At 41.4% G+C, this 24,429-nt stretch overlaps 1 protein-coding gene across 1 annotated transcript; it reads right to left on the bottom strand.

The window, feature by feature from the left end:
* Positions 1-1,923: 1,923 nt before the first annotated feature.
* MAP7D3 (MAP7 domain containing 3) lies at positions 1,924-24,115 on the bottom strand. Its single transcript, XM_041000054.1, has 17 exons — positions 24,031-24,115; positions 20,917-21,015; positions 20,739-20,822; positions 19,514-19,677; positions 17,117-17,231; positions 11,445-11,818; positions 11,267-11,325; positions 10,570-10,765; positions 10,194-10,335; positions 8,993-9,128; positions 7,753-7,894; positions 6,369-6,473; positions 5,387-5,440; positions 4,261-4,369; positions 3,131-3,293; positions 2,515-2,658; positions 1,924-2,236 (listed from the first exon to the last, which is right to left on the bottom strand). Exons 1-17 carry the CDS (start codon positions 24,113-24,115, stop codon positions 1,924-1,926), a joined length of 2,484 nt encoding a protein of 827 aa, XP_040855988.1.
* Between the last annotated feature and the right edge of the window lie 314 nt (positions 24,116-24,429).

Raw genomic sequence — 24,429 nt, 5'->3', positions numbered from 1 at the left:
ATGGACATCTGTGTGCCTACCACAGGGACTGAGTAACAGCACCCTTCCTGTCCTCACGCACAGCCAGTGCCTAGAGAAAGGCAAGTCCATTTTGGTCACAGATGAGCCCAAGTAGCCCAAGTAGATGTGGAAGCATCTAGCAAGGGCGTACCAAAGACTGTGAAACAACACTGAGAAGAATTAAACACGTGGCATGGGACGACCGCAAAGCTGTGTGCGAATAATGCACCTCTTGGCAGAGAAACCCCATTAGGCACTGACAAGAGTATGAGAGATCTAGAGCGTTCCAAGATTTGGCTTTTTCATGCTCCTGGCTCTGTGGGCCTGGAACTAACAATGGCAGAGTTAGAAACACACATCTATCACAGTAAAATACGCTTGATGGTATTTTGTAATCTTCAGCATTTATATATTAGAAATCTGGCATGGCTCTTGGGAGAAATCCTGAGATATTAACATAATCCATTTTGTTCTCTACCAGATCAAACTATGTTTTTAGTTGTTGAAATTAAAGTCAGTGTCACACAGAAAAATTATTTTGTTATGATTTTCAATATACACAGAAAGAGAATCCTTCCTTTGGGAGGACCCCATACAAAGCCGGCAGTTACCACTTCACGTGAATAGCTTTGAGCTGCATTTATGCCAGCACATGTACTGTTAAGCAAAACACAGGACTGGAAAGCACTGGTGAATATTTAATGAAAGCAAGGATGACCATTTCCTTGGAACTCGTGCTTGCACACAAAAGGCGATATGAATGCCTTAGGAACTGTATGTCAAGGTGACCTTCGGATGCTTCTCTTGTCTGTTTCTTTTCTTGTTTTCCTTTGCCAGCTTTACTGCTTGCACCGAGAAGTTTGGGAAATAAGACCTGGGATTTGAGCTAGATGGGGTGGAAGATGCGTTCCTTTCTTAGGTCCGAAGAGGTCTACACATCTGATGAGAAAGGAAGAGAAGATAGATTAGTACATATATACGCAGAGTCCCGTGACCCTGACTGACCTCCCTTCAGGTTAAGCCCAAGACTCCAGGTCTCCCCCTAGACAATGCAGATGCTTTGACAAACCTTTCCCTTTTCCTCAGCCCCAAGAAAGACCTTAGCTATGACTCTTAGTTTCAAAGACAAGTTATTAAGCAAAGAAAACTGAAAACCTATTGGTTTTGGAAGTACAGGTTGAGAGACCAATTCCAAAGACCTTGCAAAGCTCTGTGCCCTAAAAAAAAACCACATCTGTGCTGGGACCTGGCATGATGGCTCAATCCTCCTCTTGCAAGAATCAGTACACCACCTAGGTGCCGGTTCATGTCCCGGCTGCTCCACTTCCCGTCCAGCTCCCTGCTTGTGGCCTGGGAAAGCAGTCGAGGACGGCTCAAAGCCTTGGGACCCACACTCAAGTAGGAGACCCTGAAGAAGCTCCTGGCTCCTGGCTTCATATCAGCTCAGTTCTAGCTGTTTCGGCCATTTGGAGAGTGAACCAGCGAGCAGATGCAAGATCTTTCTGTCTCTCCTTCTTTTTGTAAATCTGCCTTTCCCATAAAAACAAATATTCAATAAAAGAATATCTGTGCTGGGCAAGCAGCTGGCCGAGCAGGAGTGGAGAGAATTGACTCTGAGAAAGAACATTTTTTCCTTCCTTCCTTCCTTCTTTCCTTCCTTCCTTCCTTCCTTCCTTCCTTTCCTTCTCTCTTTTTTTCTTTCCTTTTTTCTTGCTTTTCCTTTCTTTCTCTCAAGTCTCATAGAAATGTTCGGCACAAACATTAAAATCAGTTCATCAACTTCTTCAAAACTCACTCATGAGACTATCCCTACACATTATCCCTATACGTATGCCACTGACCACCTCCCCTCCCAAATTACATGGAGCAAAAGCTGTCCTGGGAACAGACTGATGGAAGATAGGCTTCAAGGTGAACTGCCTTTCAAGTAAGGTGAAGATGAAAGGTGGCCTTAGCAGAACTACCTGAAGGATCAGGATTTGTTTTCTTCTTGTTGTCAGAAGGTATTTCAGGATTTTGGAGCAATGCTGTGGAACCCATAAAGTTTTGTGCGTGGCTCCCAGAAGGGATATCTGTGATGGCTGATTCAGATATGCCATCATGAGCTGGGGCAGCAACAGTGTTGCCAGCCATCTCTTGGTTAGGTTCAAGACATGGAGTATATTTGGAGGTGCTCTTGGTTTCATTTGCTTTCTTGGTTCTGGGTTTACATGTGGATGCTCTTTTGGTGGATGGTCTGGAAAAAAAAAATACTTTGATTACAGCCCTGATTATTCCAAGCCCAAAGCTCTGTCTTGAAAGAATCTTCATCTTTTAAATCCCTTCTGAGAAATGCTGTGGAAGTAAACGAGCTTTTGAATCAGAGAATGGGAAGCCTGGAAGGAGTCCTAGAGATCACAGAATACATTAGCTTTCAAAGTATATTCTAGAAAGCCCAAGTGTGCCTTGGGAGTGCTAGGCACCAGGAGCAGCTAACACACAGGGCTCTGGAGCCCCCGCTGCCCTCCTTCACACTCTTCAGCGACCCCCCCTGCGTGAGTTGCACTTAGAGAAGTGGAGCACACTTTGTAGCTGTCATGCTCTCCCACACCATCACCGAGCTTCTTGGCAGCTGCGTTGTTCCCGTGCAGCTTGCAGGTCAGTGTCTTTTCAGACAATCTGCCAGGAAGAGGGGCTTTTCATGTGACACAAGGCTATGACTATCAAGCCAAGAGTTTCCACAGGAATTAAATTAAGCAATATCAAATGCTTGGTAGACAGCACTCAATCAATAAGCATCCCTTCCTTGTTTTTTGTTTGTTTGTTTGTTTTTTTTTTTAGACAGCATTAGCCAGTAAGAATTAAAGGATGGTTTGGAGTCAGGTGCATGTTTGAATTTGGCCTCTGATAGTGGGATGTTGTTTAAATAAGGTCCCTGCCATCTGTGCATTGTAATTTCTCGGTTTTAAAAAAAAAAGGGGGACTTGATGCTTCTTACCAAGCAAGGCTGTTGTGCAGATTTATCTGTTTTGCTTGACACAGTGCTGGATACATAGAAACCAAGAGCTCGATGGTAATATCATTCAGAACTCCAGGCAGGCTAATCATAATGCTGGTACATGTATGTGGGTAAGTATCCTGAGTGATTTACCTGCAGCTTTTTCCATGAGCTAAGTGGTCTTTCTTGTTTGTTGGCATGACACTGCTGATATCGGCATTAAAATATATGTTTGTCTCTTTATAGATCGGTTCTGAGCTGTCTTTCAAAAACACCAGCCTTCGAGGTATTGTCTTCAGTTTTCTGAAATCTCGACCTTTTAAGAAACATTGAGGAGGGGGAAAGGGACAGAATTCAAGCTAAAGTTTTAACAACAAATGCATGGGAGGGCAGAGGCTGTGAGCCTGATGAGATGAGGCAGGGTAAGGCCTGGGCTGGCAGCAGACTCAGCGCCCCAGGCCATGGCCGGGGCACTGTCCAGTGTACACACGCTAAGCACAAGGGGGAAGGGGGGCTACTTTGACCTGAAAAGCCTGACAGGCCAGAGGGTGACCACCAGAGGGCAGGACTGCTCCGTGTTTGTCACCCTCTCCCCAGTTATTCATGAAGCCACTTCTGCCTGCTACCTTCTGCTTTTCTCTGTGCCCTAAAGGTGGGCCCAGGGGCTCCTATTGTGGTCTACCTCCCCATAGCTGTGGCCTGTGGTTCCTGGAAGCTGAGGATTATGGCTTCTCCCCGCCTCCCCTCCCCTTGCTCCCACCCCTGCAGCATCCCCAGCATCTGGAAGAATGTATCCTTGACTTGCTCAGGACCCACCTGCAGGAAAAACAGAAACAAACAGGGTTTTCTGTGTCAACCCTGCTATGTTAAAGTGGTCCCTATTCATATGGGAGTCAGGGATACATTTCAGGGGGTACCTGTATCATGACATGATTTCATTTTTTTCTGAAAGAAGTAGAAAAGATAATTTTGCCTGTGGTCCACCATAGATGACTTCTGAGGCCCTGAGCTTTGAAATGCCAGTAGTCCTGAGAAACAGCTGTCATCTACACTCTTTGGTATGACCTGTACTACATTAGTAGCATTTATCTCATTGAAACCTCATGCCCTCACTGGAAAGAGGACATCAGCTTCCCCTTTGTCAGATGGGAACCAGCATAGAGACATGTGACATGTGACATGCCCAAAGCCACACAGCTCAGAAGCAGAGGAGCCTCTAGACATGAACACAGATGGTGTCATTCTCGCACTGTGACTAACAGAACCACGGAGGGTAGGTCAACCTGGTGAGAACAGCGAATCTGAAGAATCCTTGTCACTGCCGCTCGCTGTTGTGTCTTCATCATCAGCCTCATCCTCCTTGCACGTTTCATTGCCGGATGTTTCTGCAGTCTGTGAACAAAACAGAAAAATGTGATCACACATCAATCATTCCGATTTGGAATTTCAAAGAAGCCCAATGTCAAGGCTGGACTGGCGGCTAACTTTTCTCTAATTAAAATCCTCCCTCCCCACCAACAAAAATTTACCTTATCTTTAAATGGACCTCCTGTGAACTTTAACATAGTGACACCCCCAGCACTTTTCAAAAACAACACCTCTAACTCCTCTTGCTGCTTAATGATATGAATGATCACAACTGGGACACGAACTGGGCAGAATAGTTGTTTGGAAGCAGAGAATGTAAAGAGCAGAGAATCCAGAGGGAGAGAAACCTTGAAGACCCACGCTCTGTTAGAAGGCTCAATGCTGATGGAAGCAAAGGATTATGAAAGAGATCCAAAAGGCACTCACTCTAAAGAACAAAAAGGGCTCAGTCGGAGTTAATTGAGAGGTGGAACTCTGGCTCATCAAAAGACATTAAGAGAGTGAGGCAAACTACAGTGTAGGTGAAGATATCTTCAGTACATATATCCCAAGGGGCTCCTAAGAAAAGCGCAGGTGATAAAATAGGAAAACAGGCCAATAACTTGAAAAGGCCCTTTGGCAAAGCAGGTATCTGAATGGGCAGGAAACAATTGAGAGGCAGAACAGACTGCGACCTTCAGCAACAGTAAAGTCAGGCGCTGCCATGCAACAGAAGATTCAGAAAGGCAAGTCATAAGCAGGGAGCAGATGTCTATAGTCAGGGAAGCAGTGACAGCCCCGGCTATGAAAAGAACTTCAAGGAAGAAGCAGCCAAGGCGACCAAAGGGTTTCAGGTCAAAGACTGGAATAACCATCTTACTCAAGGAAAACCAGAAAGATTAAAACTAAAGATATGAAAGGCTGCTCCACCATTTCCAGAACCAGGAAGACAGAAATGGGATATGTTGATTCGTTATCACCAGATTGGTCAAAATGTAGAAGCTGGTAACAATGTGAAGTGATGAAAATCCAGCATCCCGTGGGCAGAGGCACAAAGACTACCTTTGGGGCACTTGCATCTGTTTTTCGTGTCCGCTTCATTATTTCCTCAATTCTCTATTTAAAGAAAAGTAAAAATGCAAGTATGAAAACAGGTTAAAAACTAAATGGCAATCCTGAAGTTGATGCTATCTACTGCTCATAGGTGGATAATGTCAGCAATGGATCCCAAGCCACAGAATTTACCAACACAAGGCCCTTCGTGGGAGGTGGAGGGGTTCTCTCCTCAGATCCCCATTTCTACCATAAAATGCTTGGAATGGTGACAGCTGAATTTGTTATCATAACAGAAAATTACAAGGTCTCAATCCTAACTTCAGGGATGTGGAAATTCATTAGAGCAAGCACCTATTACTGCAAGTCAATGAAAAGTTTGAACATGGCTTTATTCTAACAGACCATTCCTGGAGCTGATAGTAATGAATGGCATGCCTCAGAGATGCCACTGTCAAAAAAGAGAAGACGAGAGGCAGAAGAGGGTTGTGTCCAAGCAAGGGCTAAGAATTGTCCCCGCTGCACATGCTTGTTTTCCTGAAGGCAAAGAGAGCAGCACTTCTTGGACTCTTCAGAGCAACTGGTGTACTTGCCTGGGTATCCTCAAGGGGCCTTGGCCTGCACCAAGGCCTCCATATGAGTCATCCATGGCAACATTTTTACAAAGCAATGTGGCTTCTCAGAGCTGCCTTAGAAGGCACGCTCCCTCCCATCAAACTCTTCCAGGACCTCAGCACCGCCTATGGGAGCTTTGCTCCCAGGGGTCTGATGTACTGAGACATCATTGCAATGGTCACTGAGGGGCCGAGAGGAATGCAATGTATGCAGGGGAGGTCAGCTCCCTGAATGAAACAGAATAGAGTGCAGTGGGACAACCCCCAGGGGACAGCATCTATTGCATTTGTGATGTCCTGAAACTCACTGTGTGTTATAACATGCCCCACATGGTTTCAAACAAAAGACAAACTTCCCAAAAACAGACAGTGAGTACCTTTTTTCTTTCTAATCTTTCTTGTAAATTTTGCAACATAATTCTCTCGTGCTCCTTTTTGCAATTGCCAGCTTCTTCTGGAGCTATTACTCTGGTAACCTCTTCCTAGGAAATTTGCATAAAATATTTTAAGTATAGTATAGCTGAGTGACATCAAAGAACATTAGTTGAAAAGATGACATAATATTATGTTATCTAGAACAACAAAACTATGTAACCTTTTGATCAAGGGTTTTAACGTATATAACATTCACTGATGATTGCTTTTCTTTACTTGGAATGTACAAAACTAGACTAAATTGTATCTGAAAGTTTTAGGATCACAAGGTTATTATGAATATTAGGGCCACCTTACTTTAAAATCCTGTGACTATGGGGCTGCCCACTAACACAATACAGGAGCCAAAATCCTACATCTGTCAAAAAAAAAAAAAAACTGGGAGGATAATTTTAAAATATTTGTCTGAAAGGCAGAGCTACAGAAAGGGAGAAAAGAGTGACATAATTCAGTCACTAATTCACTCCCTAAATAGCCACAACTGAGAGGGCTGAACCAGATCAAAGCCAGAAGCTTCATCCAGCTCATTCAACGTGGATGCAGAAGTTCAAGCACTTGGACCATGTTCTGCTTTTCCAGTTGCATTAGCAGGGAGCTGAGGCAGAAGTTGAGCAGCCTGAACTTGAACTGGATACTGGTGCTGCAGGCGACAGCTTTACCTGCCACTCCACAATACTGGCCCCCTGAAAGGATTCTTAAAGGCATCTTCCATGAGGAATGCAGGTCCCTACAATCGTTTATGAAATTGCAACATTTCGTGACTGATAGACCAAAACAAGGAATAGGAATTGGGCTATCGATGATCATAACTCACAGCGAAAGTAGGTTGAACTCAATGAAATTTACTTTCCGCTGACTGGGATTTAGATGGGGTAAGGCAGGCATGCTTATTGGTGCATTCGGAGATCTTAGTTTTTTACAAGTGTTCACAATGAAGTGTTCACAAAGAAGTGTTCACCTTCTCATGTGTTCATGGGGGATGTGGGGAGCAGCCATGGGTGTTTTGAGTAGCACCATGCATGCCAGATCCGAAAAGCTAACCTGGGACCTTTGTTCTGTGTAAGTGACTTGGATTCCAAACAAAGTGATTGATAAGCTATACTTTACTGTGTTCTGCTGTTTTCTTTCCCTTGGACAACATCCTGGGATTTTGCCCAGGGTGGTTGGAGGTGACAACGGTGCTGGTGGGTAACAGTGATATGAAAAGGCAGCCAGAAAATATTGCATCTCTTTATCTTCTTCCTCAAAACAGTTTAAAGAATCTGTCTTCCAACTAAATTTGTTAACCTAGTTCTCAACCCCTATTTGAGCATGAGGCCAGCAAACCTGTGGCAGGGTCTCTGAATCTTTCTGACTTCCTTTCTTGTTTCCAATCTCCTTTTGTAGGTTTTCATCATCAAATTTGGAGACTTCTTGGGGTTGATCTTTAGCTGCTTTCTTTGTTAAGTCTTTCACTTTTGTAGCAGTGCTGAAAGTGTTTAAGTAATGGTTAGGAAATGTCTTGGTTGGCTGCTTACACAGCTTGCAGTATATACAGCATGCGAGCTTTTATTGGGAGACAGCCTGTGCATGGCAGTACAATTCACATCAGAGTCGCTGCTCTAATTTCTTGCTTTGTTACTATATAAAAGTTACACAATTGCAGCCTTTTTACAGTGGAGAAACTAGTCCCTGGAATTAGAACATATCTGAATCAAGTAGCAGGCTACTTTGCATTTAAAAAACAGGCACACACATGTACACATACGTGAGACACATAATCACTCCGTGACTGTTTTACAAATAGGAGACACTCTAAAAAGCCTTACTGATACATGCTCACATCCAGTCTTGTGTAGGGGTGATTTAGAGGAGGGTCTGGTGGGGCTCTCCAACACTAACCCAGCCCTGCTTACAGAAAGTGATGAACAACTGAATTTGGGTTATATATGGTTTCTCGTTAGTCACAATTTCCCCTCTCCTTTCTTGCCGCAAGCCCATCTGTATGGAAAGTATGTGACTCTATTTCAAAGAGCACTTAATATTTTAAAACAAAGTCAGTGCTGTAGTCATTCCTTGAAGGTTGTGGACAGAGGCTTATATTACAAGGCCCAATGTAAAATGAATCTCAAGAAGCCAAAAACATTTTACTTAAGTACAAACTCATGCAACTAAGTGTACATGAAATTTGCTGTGCTCAGCAAATGTGCAGTGACACTTCAACACACAGCATAACACATAGTCTGTGACACCATTGGACTGATGAGATTCTGGTGTCACAAAGGTCATTGGAAAACACCCAAAATAACATGAAGAAATTTAATGATCAGGCTTGCAAATGGACGGGAACTAGAGGGGACTGGAGCACTGATGCACAAGGCAGGTTCCTCTGTGCTCTGCCAGCTCCAGGGATCTGAACTGCTTCCTGTTCTCTATTTGCTTAGAAGGCAGGGAGCTTTTTCTGACACTTGCAGAAGGAAACTTCATTTGTACTTTAGGAATTTGTAACACGAGGGTAAGATGTTGCTGTTCAAGACCTTGACTCCACTCAAAATTTACAATATGGAAAGGACAACGGTTTGTTCACCTTGGTTCCATTTCTTTTTGTAGTCTTTCTTCTTCATCTCTGACTTTTTGTTCATGAGCAAGATGATGTTTTTCTGTTAAAATTTTTGTGGCCTCCTCGGCATTCATAGTTTCTGATGTGCTTTTACTATCAGACTCTGTGTGAAATAAACATTCCAATCCATTAGCACAAGCAATTTACTCTTCTTCCATCCAAAGTAGTGCAACACAACCGAAAACATTTAAAGAAGCAAATAGTATGAACACAAGCCAAAATGTATAAACCAAAAATCAAACTCGAGGTGATTTATTTAAAACTCGCCCTGGTGACATTCGCTCCACAGGAGAATTAGCATTTTGCTTTTTTTAAACAACTGCTTCCTCCAAATGAAAGAACACATTTCTACTCTGATTTTCGTTGGTAGGAGATAACGGACTCCGCTGACTGTATGGGACAAGACTAAGATATTCTAGGGGGAAGACAACCTTAGGCCAGGCCCAAAGGCAGGGTAAAACTTTTAAAGATTTGACTAAGCAAAGATATAGCTGTCTTACATATTGAGATTTGTGCATCATCTCTGCCTAATATTACTATTCAGTTCAGCACTGAGAGCAGTATGTACAGTTGGTTGATCAAAAAGTGGCTAACTGCAGACAGCAAAGGAAACCAAGCCTAAGACACAGTGAGAATGAATAATTCATACTAAGAGTATTCCTGCTATAAAGAATTCACGTGGAATGTCTTAAAAAGGCACAACTCCCTCGTGTGTTTGAAATTAAGTAATGACTGTTGGCATGGAACACACATGTGCCAGGCAAAAGAGCAGCAAGGCACCTTCAAGAACTCACAACCACACAAACCATGTATTATGGCCTATGCCTGGGAACTGACCTACATCTCCTGAAGAAAACTGGTTCATCCACAACGGGCTGGTGTGTGCTCTCTCCTCAAACGATTTACTATCAGAACTGAAAAGTCCCCTAGATCAGTTGGAACAAACCTTTCACCCAACAGAGATTTTAATAACAGCTCCCAATATGGATTTTCCAAAGCAAAGGGATTGGAGCAGCAGGAATGAGCAGCCAGAAGAGATGTGTTCCTCCAGGGTAAAAAGCAGTAAGATTACCTTCTAGAGAAACCATCCCCTAATCAATGGGGGAACAGGATGAACTTGAGCATTCCCATAGTTCGCTAAAGCAAATCTCTTACTGAAATGCCTTACCTTGAAAGACCACACGCTTTTTGCTCACAGCCTCAGACTTTCTTGTAGTTTTCGAAGTTTCTCTTTTCTTTGGCAAAGAGGGTAATACATTTTGTGAAAACTGAGCACGTTGGTCAGGTGTCATTTTATTGACCTGAGAATTCTGTATTGATTGTTTTGATGTGAATGGTAAAGGTGAGGGACTGGTCTTATGAATTTCCCTGCTGAGAAAAAGTGACAAATGTGTGCTAATTAAGTTTCAACGCACAAGTCTGTGAAATATCACATTTTGATACTACGAGATAATACTGTAATCTCGAAATTAGAGGTTAGAGACAAAAGTAAATCCACTTTAAAAGGCGTTTCCATCAAGAACAGTTATAAATAAGCAGCTTACTTGGTGTACTGAGAGAATGGGAGATGCCAGCCAGGTGCGGAGGACGGCCATCTCGGACACGGTGCCAGCGATGATGGGCGCTTCTTGCCAAGAGGACACAAGGACTGTATGGGTCTTGCTGGATGCTGAAGAGAGATCAGGGCAGTAAGAAAAGACAGGATCAGCAATTGCTTTACGGCAGCTGGCTTTTCTTTTCCTGAAACAAATCTGGATCAAATGCAATCACTCCTCCTTAAATCCCAAATTGAGTACAGATACTTGCTTCCAGATTAACAAGTTCAATTTCATAATTCAACCAGGTCACAGAAATAATTAACGTAAAAGAAATCCTTTACTGTAAAACCTATTTCTGTTTCTAAATCCTAATAGGTTTGGGAACATCTCCAAACTGTTTTTTTTTCCCCCTGAGGAAGAGAATTGATATATAGACTGCTGTGTCTTTTCTCTTCTAAAAATTAGTACTGTAGCTTTTGGAGGAAATACTGGCACAATGAATATGAGAGACTTTAAGGGGATAGCTTAAGAGGCTTAGCCAATTTTATTAACTATTTTATTGCAGAATACTAGTAGTGACTAGCTAGGTTGTGAAATCTGACCTGTTATCAATACAACGAACATGGATCTATTTTACTAGAAAACACGCCAATAAAAGGCACTTGACAAATCTGCAGAGCTTCCACTTGTGTTCACAAGGTACCTAAACACGCCCTTTGGGAAGTACTTCCACATTCGTCTCAGGGGCTGCTGCACACGCACCTGGGGAAGGGGGTTCCATGCTCACCTCAGGAGAGGTGTCCATGTTCACTGTAGGGGACATTTTCACACTCCCCTGGGGGACATGTCCACACTTGGCATGGGGCGGGGTCTACGCTTACCTCTGTAGGTGCTGGAGCGTCCACTCTCACTTTGGGAGGCGCATCCCCTCTTGCCCTGGACAGCATTTCCACAGTCACCTGGGGTGGTGCTCCCTTATTCGCCTTGCGAAATGCTTCTTTCACGGCTTCAGGGGACATCTCTGGGGCATCCTCGAGGGGCACCTCAGCGCTGCTCTCAGGGGGCGCCTCGGAGGAGCTAGCCTCCACACTCTCCTGGGGGCGTGTTTCTTCTTTTTTCTGTGTAGTTGCTTCCAATGCGGTTTGAGAAGGGGTCTTCACTTCTGTAGTAGGAAGCAAGGAGGTGGACTTCCATTCTTCCATGCTATATCTGCGTAAAGGCACGTGTACATATCGGAACACAGGGGTACTGCTGCCTGCCAGTGAATAAACACAGAGAAGGATCACTCAGATCTACCAAGATAAACAAACAAACAAAAAACCACATGCACGGTCTGAAAGACTGAGAGAAGAGAGGCTGTCTTGTTAGGAATTCACAGGGATTGCACACATGTCAAGTGTTTACTGGGACAAACCAGAGAGCCAGGACAAATGGAGCATTCTGGAAGCCACGTCAACAACAGAGCTGCTGTGAAAGTGGTAGTCTACCTGAAATGAAAGCAAGCAGTTTCTCCGGAGTTGATGTTAGCAATAGCTATTTCTCTTTATTTTTTTTTTGAAAGATTTGTTTTTATTGGAAAGGCGGATATACAGAGAGGAGGAGAGACAGAGAGGAATATCTTCCATCCAATGGTTCATTCCCCAGGCAGCCTCAATGGCTGGAGCTGAGCCAATTCAAAGGCAGGAGCCAGGAGCTCTTCCGGGTCTCCCATGCAGGTGCAGGGTCCCAAGCCTTTGCTTTCCCAGGCCACAAACAGGGAGCTGGAGGGGAAGTGGGGCTGCCAGGATTAGAACTGGCGACCTTTCGGGATGCTGGCACATTCAAGGTGAGGACTTTAGCTGCTATAGCGCCAGGTTCAGCTATTTCTCTTTCAATCATACTACATTTCAGAAGTATTTTTCACACACAAAAACAGTGTTTCAACAGTGAAACAAAAAGGATAATCCTTGGGATTGGGTCAAGTTGAGCTGAGGTCTTGGTTGGAGCTGACAAAACACCACCAGATGCATATGAAGTAAGTAATCAAGAAAGGCCAAGCAAGAAGTGATTGATCTACTGTCTCTTAGAGGGCAGGACTAGGATGGGTTCCAGAAGGGTTCTGGGCTGGAAGATTGTAAGTCTTAGAATGTATGGTTGGACTTGTAATTTTAGAGATGGAAAACCTTTGATTCATGTGCAAATCTCTTGTATTACACATTCAAATCAGTCAGGATCAAGGAGATTATCAATCAACATTTGTAGATTGAAAAATCAAAATAATCTGAACATCTTTCCCAGACTAGAGATCTTACCATCATGGAGGTTACACAAGGTGTCCCATATTAGATTGTTTTAAAATAGAATGTGAGAAAGAACATTTTCCCATACATATTATAAACTGTTATAAATCAGTAATCAGACTGGGTTGGCTCTCTAAGATGCTTTCCAGACTTAACTACATAGATATCTATCTACAGATAGGTAGATAGATAGATATAGATGTATGTGTAAACAATAGACAAGAATAGTACTGGTTTGTCTACTAAAATGGAAGGAAATGAATTATTCTAAAGTCTGAGAACAAGAAACCTCCTATACTGTGATAGATGTATAGATTTGCACAATTTTCCTGAGGGGCATCTTGGCAATATGTTGCAAAAGCCATTTAAAATGTACACGCTCTGTGTTCTAGTCAGTGCACTTCTAGATTAATCCTTAGGGGAGGAGGGAATCAGGTAAATATATTAAAATGCATGTACAAGGTTGCTAATTACAACATTGCTTATAATACTAAAACAATTGAAAATATATCTCAAGTATCCAATAGAAAATTTGGCTCATATTAAGGCAGATATTTGTGAGAAACAACATGAGGATTTTGGGGCGTGGAAAATGGTATATATGGAATAAAAGCACAGTATTACACTGAAAAAAAATTAAAAAGCAAAGAAAATATTATTAGTGGACACTAGGATGACAAGGAATTATGTTTAAAATTATTTGACATTAAATATTTATTGCTTATATAACAAACGTTTTAAGAAAGATACTTGGTTGTGACTCTCTTAAGATTTGGTAATTTTATTTCCCAATTAAGCTTAAAATCTGGATGGCAAATTCTTACATGATTTTGTTAAATGATTACAATTGTCCAAGTTATAAGATGGACATTTTGTGAATAACATTTTGACGGAATTGTTATTCCTTAGTACCTCGCTTTGGTGGAGAAAGCATTTTATAGACATAGCTGAAGGTGTATCAGCAGTCACATTATTTAGTACCAACAGTCTGTGCTTCAGAAACTATGTTTAAGTATAGCATAGTTTATGTAACTATAGTAACTAGATTATTATTAGCCACAGAAATTGAAGGCACAGAGTTTTTGATGGTGGTGACATATAAAACTAAAATTGAAATAATTAGAAATACCTTATAATAGACGGGAGGTGAGGGAGACTGGCAGGAAATGATGTGACACACATGAAACTGGGCACCAAGTCAGGAAACAGAACCAAAAGAAAGAAGGCTGTGCTACAACAGAGTCAGGGATGATATTTCAACTCGTTTTACTAATCATATAAATACTGACAGAAAAAGATAGCAAATGAGCTGAGATAGATCGTGGAAAAGAGCAAAGCAGTGTTGAACAGTGATGGGAAAACCCATGAGAGCTTTCCCTTACCAGGGACATCTTACGATGTACAAGCACGTCTGACATTAGATGCAAACTTTAAGTGAACAAGGCCCAGACTTGAAGATTTGGGATCTTTTACTAACAATCTTGATGGCCGTAAAAAAAGGAAGGCGACTGATGCAATGTCCTGCAGCCATAATTTAGGGGGAAAAAGTGGGGAAGATGCAGTCGGAGACTTTGTTGATGTCAGTTTTTTTTTTTTTAAGTTGCACCAACACAAAAATTACCTATCTCGTTTTATACATTGCCCATTGCTCCAATTTCCCCACCATGTTGGAAGATATAACATTCGTGACAATAAGTATCACTAGTTTGGTGACTACTGATTCCAGTTATTTCAATGCCTACACATGACAAATTAAGTGATGGGTCTACTGTTCTAGATCCAAACACTAGTATTTTCAGGCTTTCTACTACATGCCTGCCATTCTATGTCTGTTCTTCTTTCAGAACCAAAAAGTGCTGCAGCACTTTTGCTTCTGGCTGATGATGCTTTTGTTAGGATAAGCAGGTGACTGACAGGTGACTGACTCAAGAGTGACTTCAGAACAGATACACACAGGATGAGAACATAAATGAGAACAAGTGGGAAGGATTCAGTCTCAGGCAAAGGCAGTAAGAGCTGTGTGAAACACTATAAATTTCCCAGCAAGTCACAGCACAAGAGGACTCAGATGCCATACGATCTGAATACAAAGGAAGAGAGGTGCCCAATAACTCCAGAGAAGCACTCCAGCTAAAATATCTCACAGAACCATTCCCCTGTCTGGGGATTCTCTGCAGGAACTCACACACAGTGGAAAAGGACCCAAGTGCCCGGGCCCCCGCCAACGATGTTGGATACCCCAAATAGAGTTTCAGGTTCCTGGCCACACCCCAGGCACAGCACTGTGGATATGTGGGGAGTGAACCAGTGGATGAAAGATATCTATCTCTCTCTCTAAGTCTGCCCTTCTAGTAAATACATCTTTAAGAAAAACAAAAGAATTTTCAAGCGACTCAATGAGATTTTTACTTAGAAATAGCTACCCACCTGGCCCGCACTCCATTTTTTTGTCGTAAGAATGCAGTTTATCTTTTTGACTTAGAGATGAGCTTCTTTTATTTTTCATTATTCCTAGAGATCAAGTGCAAAGGAATATTATCTTTCCAAAAGCATTCTTCAATATATGACTTCAAGAGTGAATCAACCCTGATGTTGAACATTTTCTTAATCTCTACTTTTGCTTGCAAGAGTTTTATACAGAGATTCTACATACTTAGACTTTTTTTTTTTTAAAGATTTATTTTTATTATTTTTTCATTGGAAAGGCGGATATACAGAGAGGAGAGACAGAGAGGAAGATCTTCCGTCCCATGATTCACTCCCCAAGTGAGCCGCAACGGGCCGATACTATGCCGATCCGAAGCCAGGAGCCTCTTCCGGGTCTCCCACGCGGGCGCAGTGTCCCAAAGCTTTGGGCCGTCCTCAACTGCTTTCCCAGGCCACAGGCAGGGAGCTGGAAGGGAAGTGGGGCTGCCGGGATTAGAACCGGCGCCCATATGGGATCCCGGGCGTGCAAGGCGAGGACTTAACCACTTGCGCCACCGCGCCGGGCCCTACATACTTAGACTTAAAACTGCCTTATTCTTTAAGTTATCTGAGATGAACTTTAAGGTTACGTAATTTTAATTCCATTTTCAACAAAATTTTAAGGTTACGTAATTTTAATTCCATTTTCAACAAAATTATTAAATACTGTTGTATAGTATTGTTATTCTTACATAAGGTAATAATCATGCTACTTAATCATGCTACTTAAAGGAAACTGAATGAAAGGCTGGTCTCACTAGTCCCTAGAAAACACAATCTCATTAATAAGTTAGCTAAAATAGGAATAATTTTAAAATAAAGTTAATTATTAGGCCATTTAAAGACAATATATTTTGAATAAAATGTACCTCAGTTTGAATTAGCTGAATTCCCAACAACTCATCTAATATGAACAATGAAAAAATTAAAAAACAAGGATTTATATTGATAAAATTACACATCAATTGGCCATCTTTGTGTAAAAGAATGTGCTACTTTGCTGATGTATTTGTAGTGATCTGTGATCATCTTAAAATTTATGGCGAAAAAATATGAAAAAAAGCAAAGTGTTCTACGATTTAAAGAAGTGAGAGTATAAAAGCATAATTTCGTTACACTGTAATTCAGTACAATATATGAAATAACTACTTGCTCAGATCAGTACAATACTAAAGATCTTTGTAGATGACAAGGGGTTTGTCTACTGAGAGCAGGATGGTTCTGTTCTGGATTTTCAGTAGATACAGACCATTTACAACTAAGAAATATATGGTATTTATTTACACTCTTATTTTATGAAGACAGGCTTTTTGGCTAAGACTGGTGTTTGTGATTCAGCGGTGCCCAGCAGGCACACGCCTTCACCAGGCACATGAGTTTAACTGGCAGTCACTGCCTCTAAAACACATGAAGATAACTTTCATTTTATAAAACCATATAGAACTAGGTCCACAGATAGGAAAACATACAGCAAATCAGTAGTAAATGAGATTGACTTTCTTTTTACAATGTGACCTGGATAAGCTGTATAAAGTTCAGTAACTTCATCACTTTATGTTGACAATGAACTGAAACAAGATGCTTGGCATATTATTGAGTTATCTAGAAAATGTCCCCTGGTTTTTTTTTTTTTTTTTTGCTGACATTGATGAATGTAGACACAAAGATGTAGTTTATATAGTATTTTTGTTTAAAAAGATTAAAAGTTTGCTACAAATGCATTCTTCTTTTGATAACCAATATTTAAACATGAACATGAGCTTAAACTTAAAAACATGAGCTTAAACTTTAATAGTGGAGTTAATTACCCAATTTGCTGTCATAATCCAGGGGAAAGGAGGTCTCCCATGACCACCTCTTTTGTTGTCGGCCAACACGACTACTCCGCTCCAAAGTACGATGAACGACAGCTTTAAATTTTGCCTATTTGAAAAAGATGCCGTCACATTTTTACACACTCTTCATATAGGTGAATGTGGTTTGGTTCTGTGGCTTATAAACCAATCCTTTTATCAAATTTCTGTATTAGGTAAAAGTTTAAAATAATGGGAGATTCGGCTTAAGTGTTCGTCAATAGCAGTAGCTCGTTTTTCTATCTTATGCACTCTAAATGGAGGAATACATCAGGCTTTTCTCTCTGTCTTTCGCATGGGGGAGTTCAGAGCCAAGCTTTCAGTGTGTTTCTCACCAGCGCACCGTGGGAGAGTGTTAATCACACCTCACGCTTCATCATTCTTCTACATTATTCTTCTTGTTCTTGATTTCCTTCCCTCAATCATTTTTATCATCTGTTGTGGAATGTATTTTTAAAGTCACTTTTTCATTTATAAAATAAAGCAGGAAAAAAAATCAAAACATGCATAACAGAAATCTATGCCAATGTCATCTATTATACCCACGTTTGTTAAAATGCCAAGTTCTGATTTTAAAAAAACAAAATGTCAAAAAAAAATTCAAACATCTCTGACCCTGCCTCAGCTTCAGTTTAAACTGGTCAGGGAGACAACTCTACAAATTAAAGGCCGCACTGGGAGAAAACAACTCCACTTTCAGAAATGAATTATTTTCTCCCTATTTCTTATCCCTGCACTGCAGCATACCTGGCAAGCAAATCAATTTCAAGGCCAGAGGTTTTCTAGTCTTCCCTGACAACAACCGTTTCATAGCAACCTCCTCCTTCCCATGTCTTCACCATTGCTCTGAGGGCAAAGATAAATGTGCTAAAAAAATGTATGAAAACTTACATAACAGCAATGGTGGGAAATTCTATTTCCTAACACAGAGTTTTCTAATTAATTACTTAGAACTATAATAAGCTAAAGTCAGAGATTAACCCTATCTTGTTCAAATATTTCTGCTTTACTAAGATCCTGTCCTGCTGGTTCCACACTTGTCCCTCCCTGCTCAGCACCACCAGCTTTGTGGATCTCTGCTCGGAGGAAATCTGAATTTTCAAATCTGCATCAGTGCCATGGAGATAGAAAGCTCCTGGCTTCTCTCCTCAGGACCATTCTGACACACCGTATTCTCTTCTGCTAGATGCTTCACAGAGGATGCTGAACAGTGACAGTGATTCTGAATCAGCGTTTAGCAAATCCTGGACTGTGAAACATGGCAAGGATCAGCAATCACAGGAAGCGATTCAGAAAGACCAAGAAACAAAGTGGTGGTAAAGCATGCCTGGGAAGCAAGAGCACAGGACTCCAGCAGAAAGACACTTCTCTAGGCGGGATGTGGGGCCAGGGGTGGGGCAAGTGTGCATGTCAGGAAGGGGGACAAAGAGATATGAGGGTTTAGGGTGGGGAGAAGTGGAACTAAAGAGAAGAAAAGGAGAGAAAAAGAAATACAAAAATCCAAGCAGCAGAAAACAAGACAGACAAAACACATATTCATTGAGGGAATCAAAGGGAGTCCAAAACAGGGAAAACCAGAGAGAAGCTAAGACAAAGAAAGTAGAAAGAAAAGCAAGCTGATTTTGGCGCAGAAAAGCCAAAGGCAGATGAACCAGAGGCAGATGAAGCCTCACTTAGGGAAAACTTTGGAAAACCTCTTTGGAGAAAGATAGTAGAATGATCTACAAGAGAAAAAAAATCCGGCAAATGAAAGAGTCAAGGAAAAAAGAGGGCATGACAAAGCCCCTGACTTACATCAAAGAAGGGTTCAGATAGAAGAGCAGAGCAGTGGTGTCACAAAACAGGAGACAAAATGCTAAAGCATTGGTTCAATGGGTCCCAGTCCAGAAAGGTAAACTTGAGGAACTGGGGGCGGGATAGGGGGGCGGACGTGGGCCATGCAAGGCAGAGTGGGAATGTCCACTAGAGGGAGCAAGGAATACGGAAGGGAGAGCAAGTGTGCAGAGAAGGCTAAGAGGTGCTGCAATTTTAGGAGCTGTAAGCAAAGTCAGATGGGATCCTATGAGGGAGGGTCAGCTTCTTGGGTTTGCTCCTATTCGTTAGGCTATGCTGCAGGAGTGAAGGCTGTTTGGTAGTAGAGATAGCTGTGGCTAGGACTCCACTCCTGACTTTCAGGGGCTCTTCCTTCCTGAGGCTCATGTGTGACTCGCAGTGCCTGGGATCTTATCAGGAAAAGGAAAAAGAAAACGCTGGGATGGATTCCCTCCCCACAGGACTAGTCAAGGCAGAGGAAGCCAAGGAACAAAAATATTCCAGAGCCAGGCAAGAGGGTGTGGCACTTGATGGACGTACCTGCTCTTCTGCCAACCTCTGCCTCCTTTTTTCTTCCGCAGATATCTTCCTATACTCATCTTTGTCTTTTTGTTCTTTCATTTTGCGGTGTCTCTCTTCTATCTGCTTTTCGTACTGGAGTTTGGCTTTTCGTTCTTTTTCACGTAGTTGGGATTCTTTGTTGACTGAAACAGTCCACCATACATTTGCATGGTGTAAGAGCCAGGGGGAATATCCCAGTTTTTCACATTATACACAGATAGAAGGAATAAACTAATAGACCACATTCTCTCTCCAAACAACATAATCCATGCTAGTAATGAGAGATTTATTATAGAAGAGAGCACAGCTGGCCACTAGAGAATCATTTTTTTCACTGGATGTTCCTTTAACTCTGGAGAACTGGCTTATCTAAGCCAGATGATCCTCTTCCTGTCCAAACTAGCATTCTAAATTCTGAAGAAATATTTTCTTCATATGATACTCCTGTTGGTTGGCGCTAAAGTGAAGCCTTGATAAATATGTTGTGTATTAAAATATGGATTTAAAATACACAGAATGTTTTTGTTTCCTTCTGCTAGGAAACTTTTTTCAAAGTGCTCATCTCTACAGACTACATTAAACATGATACTTGCACATGAATGGCCCTGTAAGTTACAGAACACTCTAACAGCTTCCTACAGATAGAGTTTCCATGCTGTTGTAAGCTATTGTACTGCTTTGTCTTTCCAACTGGTCTGTTTCAAATAGAAAAATTTGCTCTCCATTTAAATAGAATACTAGTTTTGCTCATGGATTTAGTAGCTATAACCAAGATACATTATTGAAAAGTGTGCTCTCAAGTTGAAGGTAGATTATTTGGAGCTCAATTTATACAAAGTCATACTGCAGAATCATAACAATCAGCAAAATTACACTTTATCTATTTCTGGTTTACTAGACATTTTTTATCATTTTTGAAATAAGTTTCGCTTACTTCCTGTTATATATGCTTTCACAAATGCTGAAGAAATTTTCATCCTGGAGCTTTTAGAAAATCAAAGCCCTAGAGTTTGCAAACTAAACCAATAGTTGCAGATTCCCCTTGCGCCTCCTTTATCTGGCTTGACAAGTGGATTTAGTCTGATCTAATACACACTGTAACAATTATAATCTACCATGTTACCAGGTTAGGAAATGTAAAACCACTTTGGAAAAGATAACATTAACATAAAATACATGCATTTTTATTTAAAATATGTTATACCATCTTCTTGTCTTCTCTTCTCCTCCCTGCGTTCCTTTGCCATTTTTTGTTTTGAGTCATTTCGGAGTACAGATCCATCTATAACTAAAAGAAAAAGGATATAGTTAAGCATCAATACAATGTCAACTTTTAAAGACAGGGCACGTTGACATGTATCAAATCATTATAGAGATTATACCTGGTTTAACTGACGACTTTAGATTTGACTGTTGGGATGCAATAGAATTAAATTGATTTCGATTTCGTCTTTCATCAGCAATTGCTTGGGCTTCAGCAACTAAAATACAGGTAGACAAGAGATTAGATATTAGCAAGATAAACAGTTAGCATGTGAGCTGACAAGCCACAACAGTTGTGCCTTTGATGACAAAGCCTGGAAAAACCTCCATATAGTCAAATCATAACTGAGTAACCCGGGTGACAGTGACGATGCACTTGACGCCTATGACGTTCAGCACTATTTTAGTAAAGAAATAAAAGCACCTGCTTCCTATGCCAGTGCTGGGTAGATTAATGGCAATGGTGGCCCTGAGCTTGTGGATGGATAAAAGTGTGTGATCAATAATTTTCAAAATTATCTCAGGTAAGACATTATGCATTGCATGACAGTAGAAAAACTGAGCTGGCCAGGTATTGGAAAATAATTTGTTTCATCATAAATTGGGGATGTTAGAACATCATACGTGAACAATGTATGGATCTGAATCTGAAAAGCAAAGTGTTGGTAATAAGTCTCAGAGAGTGGGTCCACTATTAAGAAGCAAATATATAAATGATTTATATTAGGCTTTCATCCCCAGTTTTACCCTGGGGTTACTTGAAGTGGCATTGCCTCCCTGTACCACTAGTCTTTGGTTTGAGGTCCATGAACCTGTTGTTGTTAAACGTTCTATTCTGATGCACAATGAAGGTAGAGGGAGGACCATTTTCTAGGAGAAGAAATCTCCAGTGAGATGATATCATTTTGAATACAAATAGGCCAAGCAAACAAAGAGAAATCAGACAGGTGTTAACATATATCTTTTGTGATCAAGGTCACTAACATAGAAGTATAAGACCCAAGGGGTACAATTTGAGGGAAAGTAAGGAAAACTAAAGTTATTATAGGAGATCCCGGAGTCCTTCAATTCCATGCATGATTGAATCAGAAAAAAATGTAAATCCATGGAAGGGTATTGAAAACCTGACCACTATGTCTCTACCTCTGTCCTACCCTGATCTAAAAGCATAGATCCTATGCTAAATATGCTCCTATGATACTACATACAAATCTGGTTTCTACAGACAAATGTAACAGTTAAAAATGGACAGTTTAAATAACCAAGGGAACAGAGCAGCTGCTCTGGCACATGTAAAATACATGGGCTTTGAGGAAAGCTCTCTGGGAGTCATCTTAGTGATTACCTTGAAAGCAACTTCACAGTAGAAATACCATAGAGATCACCACTTCAAAAGAGAAAAGTATTTTTTTTAACCCCAAGGCCCTAATAGCTCTGATATACAGTTAAACCTAAAAGATTAGCCTCTTCTCAGCTGTTGTAACCAAATACAACTGGATTTGAGCACTAGCATATTACAAAAATTCTTAAATATAGCCTGGAAGTTAAAATGTTCCACAACTTCACACTTGGCAATATTTCTTATGTAAGCATGGAGAAAATGAAGTCCCTTTGTAGCACTCCTTGTGCACAGGGCATTTTCTTGTAAGAAATGAGCTCCTGTGGCTGAGAAAACTGAAGGGAAATTTTCCAGGTTACACAATCAGTACATGGCAAAGCCAGAGCAGGATTTGATTTTACATTAAAAGGCAACTTTCTTCCAAAAATATTAAAGTAATAATAATAATTTAAAAACATGAAAAGGAAAAAAGATGTGCAAACAGGAAACCACAAAATAAGGCAAATTCACTGAATTTTGCCTTATTGGGTATAGGAACAAAGTCATAGGGTATAGGTCTGAGACAGACAGAAGAATCCCAAGACCAAATGGAAGACAACATGTCTTGAAGATGAGGAAAGTTGGGCACAGATTCTACCAATGAAAGGCACTTAAGCAGAATGGTTACTTGGAAAGATACAAAGCTTGCTGTTGGAGTGGTACACATTCAAGTCGGAGAAGCTGCCCAGATTTTTCTAGCTGGGCCTCTGGCCTGGACTAAATAACCTCACTGTTCCGCCAGTTCAGAAATGCTATGGTAATTTGATTTGGAATCCTAGTAGCCTTCTTTGCATTTGTAGAGAACATTGAGTAACTTACTCTAAGAAATCACTTGGGAATTTAAACAAGAAAAAGGTGACAAGTCAGAGGCAAAGTTTCTGATGCTCATCTGGTTGAAAGATTGAGATAAAATAATTGGAAAGCACTCACATCTAAAAACATTAAACATGTGTTTTGTTGAAACAAGCATATTTCTCTGGCATGTTAGAAACAGTACATTGCTATGCATGTTAACAATTCAATAATTAGATATGTATATTTACACATGATAATTCATGTATACATATATAGATATATGACAACTACACTAATCACCTAGGTAAGGTTTTCCCTTCAGGATATTATTTTAACTTGTGCACCCAGGCTCCCAGAAGGAGATGAAACTGACCTTTAAGCCAAGCTTGGGAAAATGTGGGACATGCATGATATAAGCAGCAAGGAAGCAAGCTAGGGATCTAGATTAAGCCTTTTTGGTTGTTTTTGTATTAAGTTTCTGGCTAGAAATGCTGTGAATCCAAGCAACTGCGTGAAATGCTTCAGGGGTATCCAGAACACAGCTCCTTCAACAGATAGGCTAAATACTGGCTAGCAATGTCAGAACATTGTAAGCATTGATAAGCACAACAGCACTCAGTGCAAAACCTCCTGGCGCATTGTTGAGCTACAGACAGAAGGAACGTTGTTTTCTCCTTAAGGAATGATGACGTGTACTCCCTTCTGATGCGTTCTTTGGAGAGACTTAAAGTGTCCTTCATGACATACAGCTGCCCAGTTTCAGCCAGTCTAAATTGGGCTCTTAATTGCACGTGAGAAAAAAGCCCTAAGGATTTCAGCAAAACAGGGACAAAACCAATACTGTCAGCCCAGAGGCAACTGAAAGAACTCCCACCCCCCCTCCCACCCTGCAAAGCAAGAGATACTGTCTTATTCAGGTAGCAGTGTAATCCCCTGCTTTAAACAGCATGATATGTTGCTTAATTTGTTTTAGAAGATGGGCGGTTTGGAGGGATACGGAAAGTTTATTGGTGATGGGACACGTTGAGGAGCCACACTCTGGTGGCTGACACCATTCAACTTAAGGACTGCAACGTGGAAGGTAAGGTCTTGTCGAAATCATTTGCTACAGCAGGCAAATCTGATGTTGCAGAGAGCCGTTTCATCTCAACTTTCAAAGCAAGTTTTCAACGCAACCCCCAACCCTTCTCCAGGGACTTCCTCCCTGGATCCTGACAGAGTGGGTGCAAAGGGCCACGTTTGAGAAAATCTCAAACTTTGTGTGCCTCAAAGGGCTGTCCTGGCCGCGCAGGCAGTGCTGAAGCACGGGTCCTGCCGAGTGCCCGCGCATGCCGTGCAACAGAGGGGTCGCATCGGATTGTTGCACTCGCGTTAGTTGCTCTGGACATCTGGTGCGGCGGCTCGGAACTGCCCATCAGGTCAAAGGTTCGAATCTTCCTCTGCGATCTATGTCACCCCC

The sequence above is a fragment of the Ochotona curzoniae genome, unplaced genomic scaffold, assembly GCF_017591425.1.
Source record: "Ochotona curzoniae isolate NIBS_2020 unplaced genomic scaffold, NIBS_Ocur_1.0 scaffold_1852, whole genome shotgun sequence".
NCBI lineage: Eukaryota > Metazoa > Chordata > Mammalia > Lagomorpha > Ochotonidae > Ochotona > Ochotona curzoniae.
Note: the sequence above shows the minus strand (reverse complement) of the source record. Positions and strands in the feature narration are given on the sequence as shown.

What these genes read in the sequence shown, in the direction of transcription:
- MAP7D3 (XM_041000054.1), bottom strand. Translation starts at nt 24,115, where the DNA reads ATGAAACGGCTCTCTGCAACATCAGATTTGCCTGCTGTAGCAAATGAT. An exon ending in AAAGCGTGTGGTCTTTCAAG is followed by an intron (nt 9,129 to 10,193) that starts GTAAGGCATTTC and finishes TATTTCACACAG; the next exon opens with AGTCTGATAGTAAAAGCACA. An exon ending in GCTCATGGAAAAAGCTGCAG is followed by an intron (nt 2,659 to 3,130) that starts GTAAATCACTCA and finishes TCTTCCTGGCAG; the next exon opens with ATTGTCTGAAAAGACACTGA.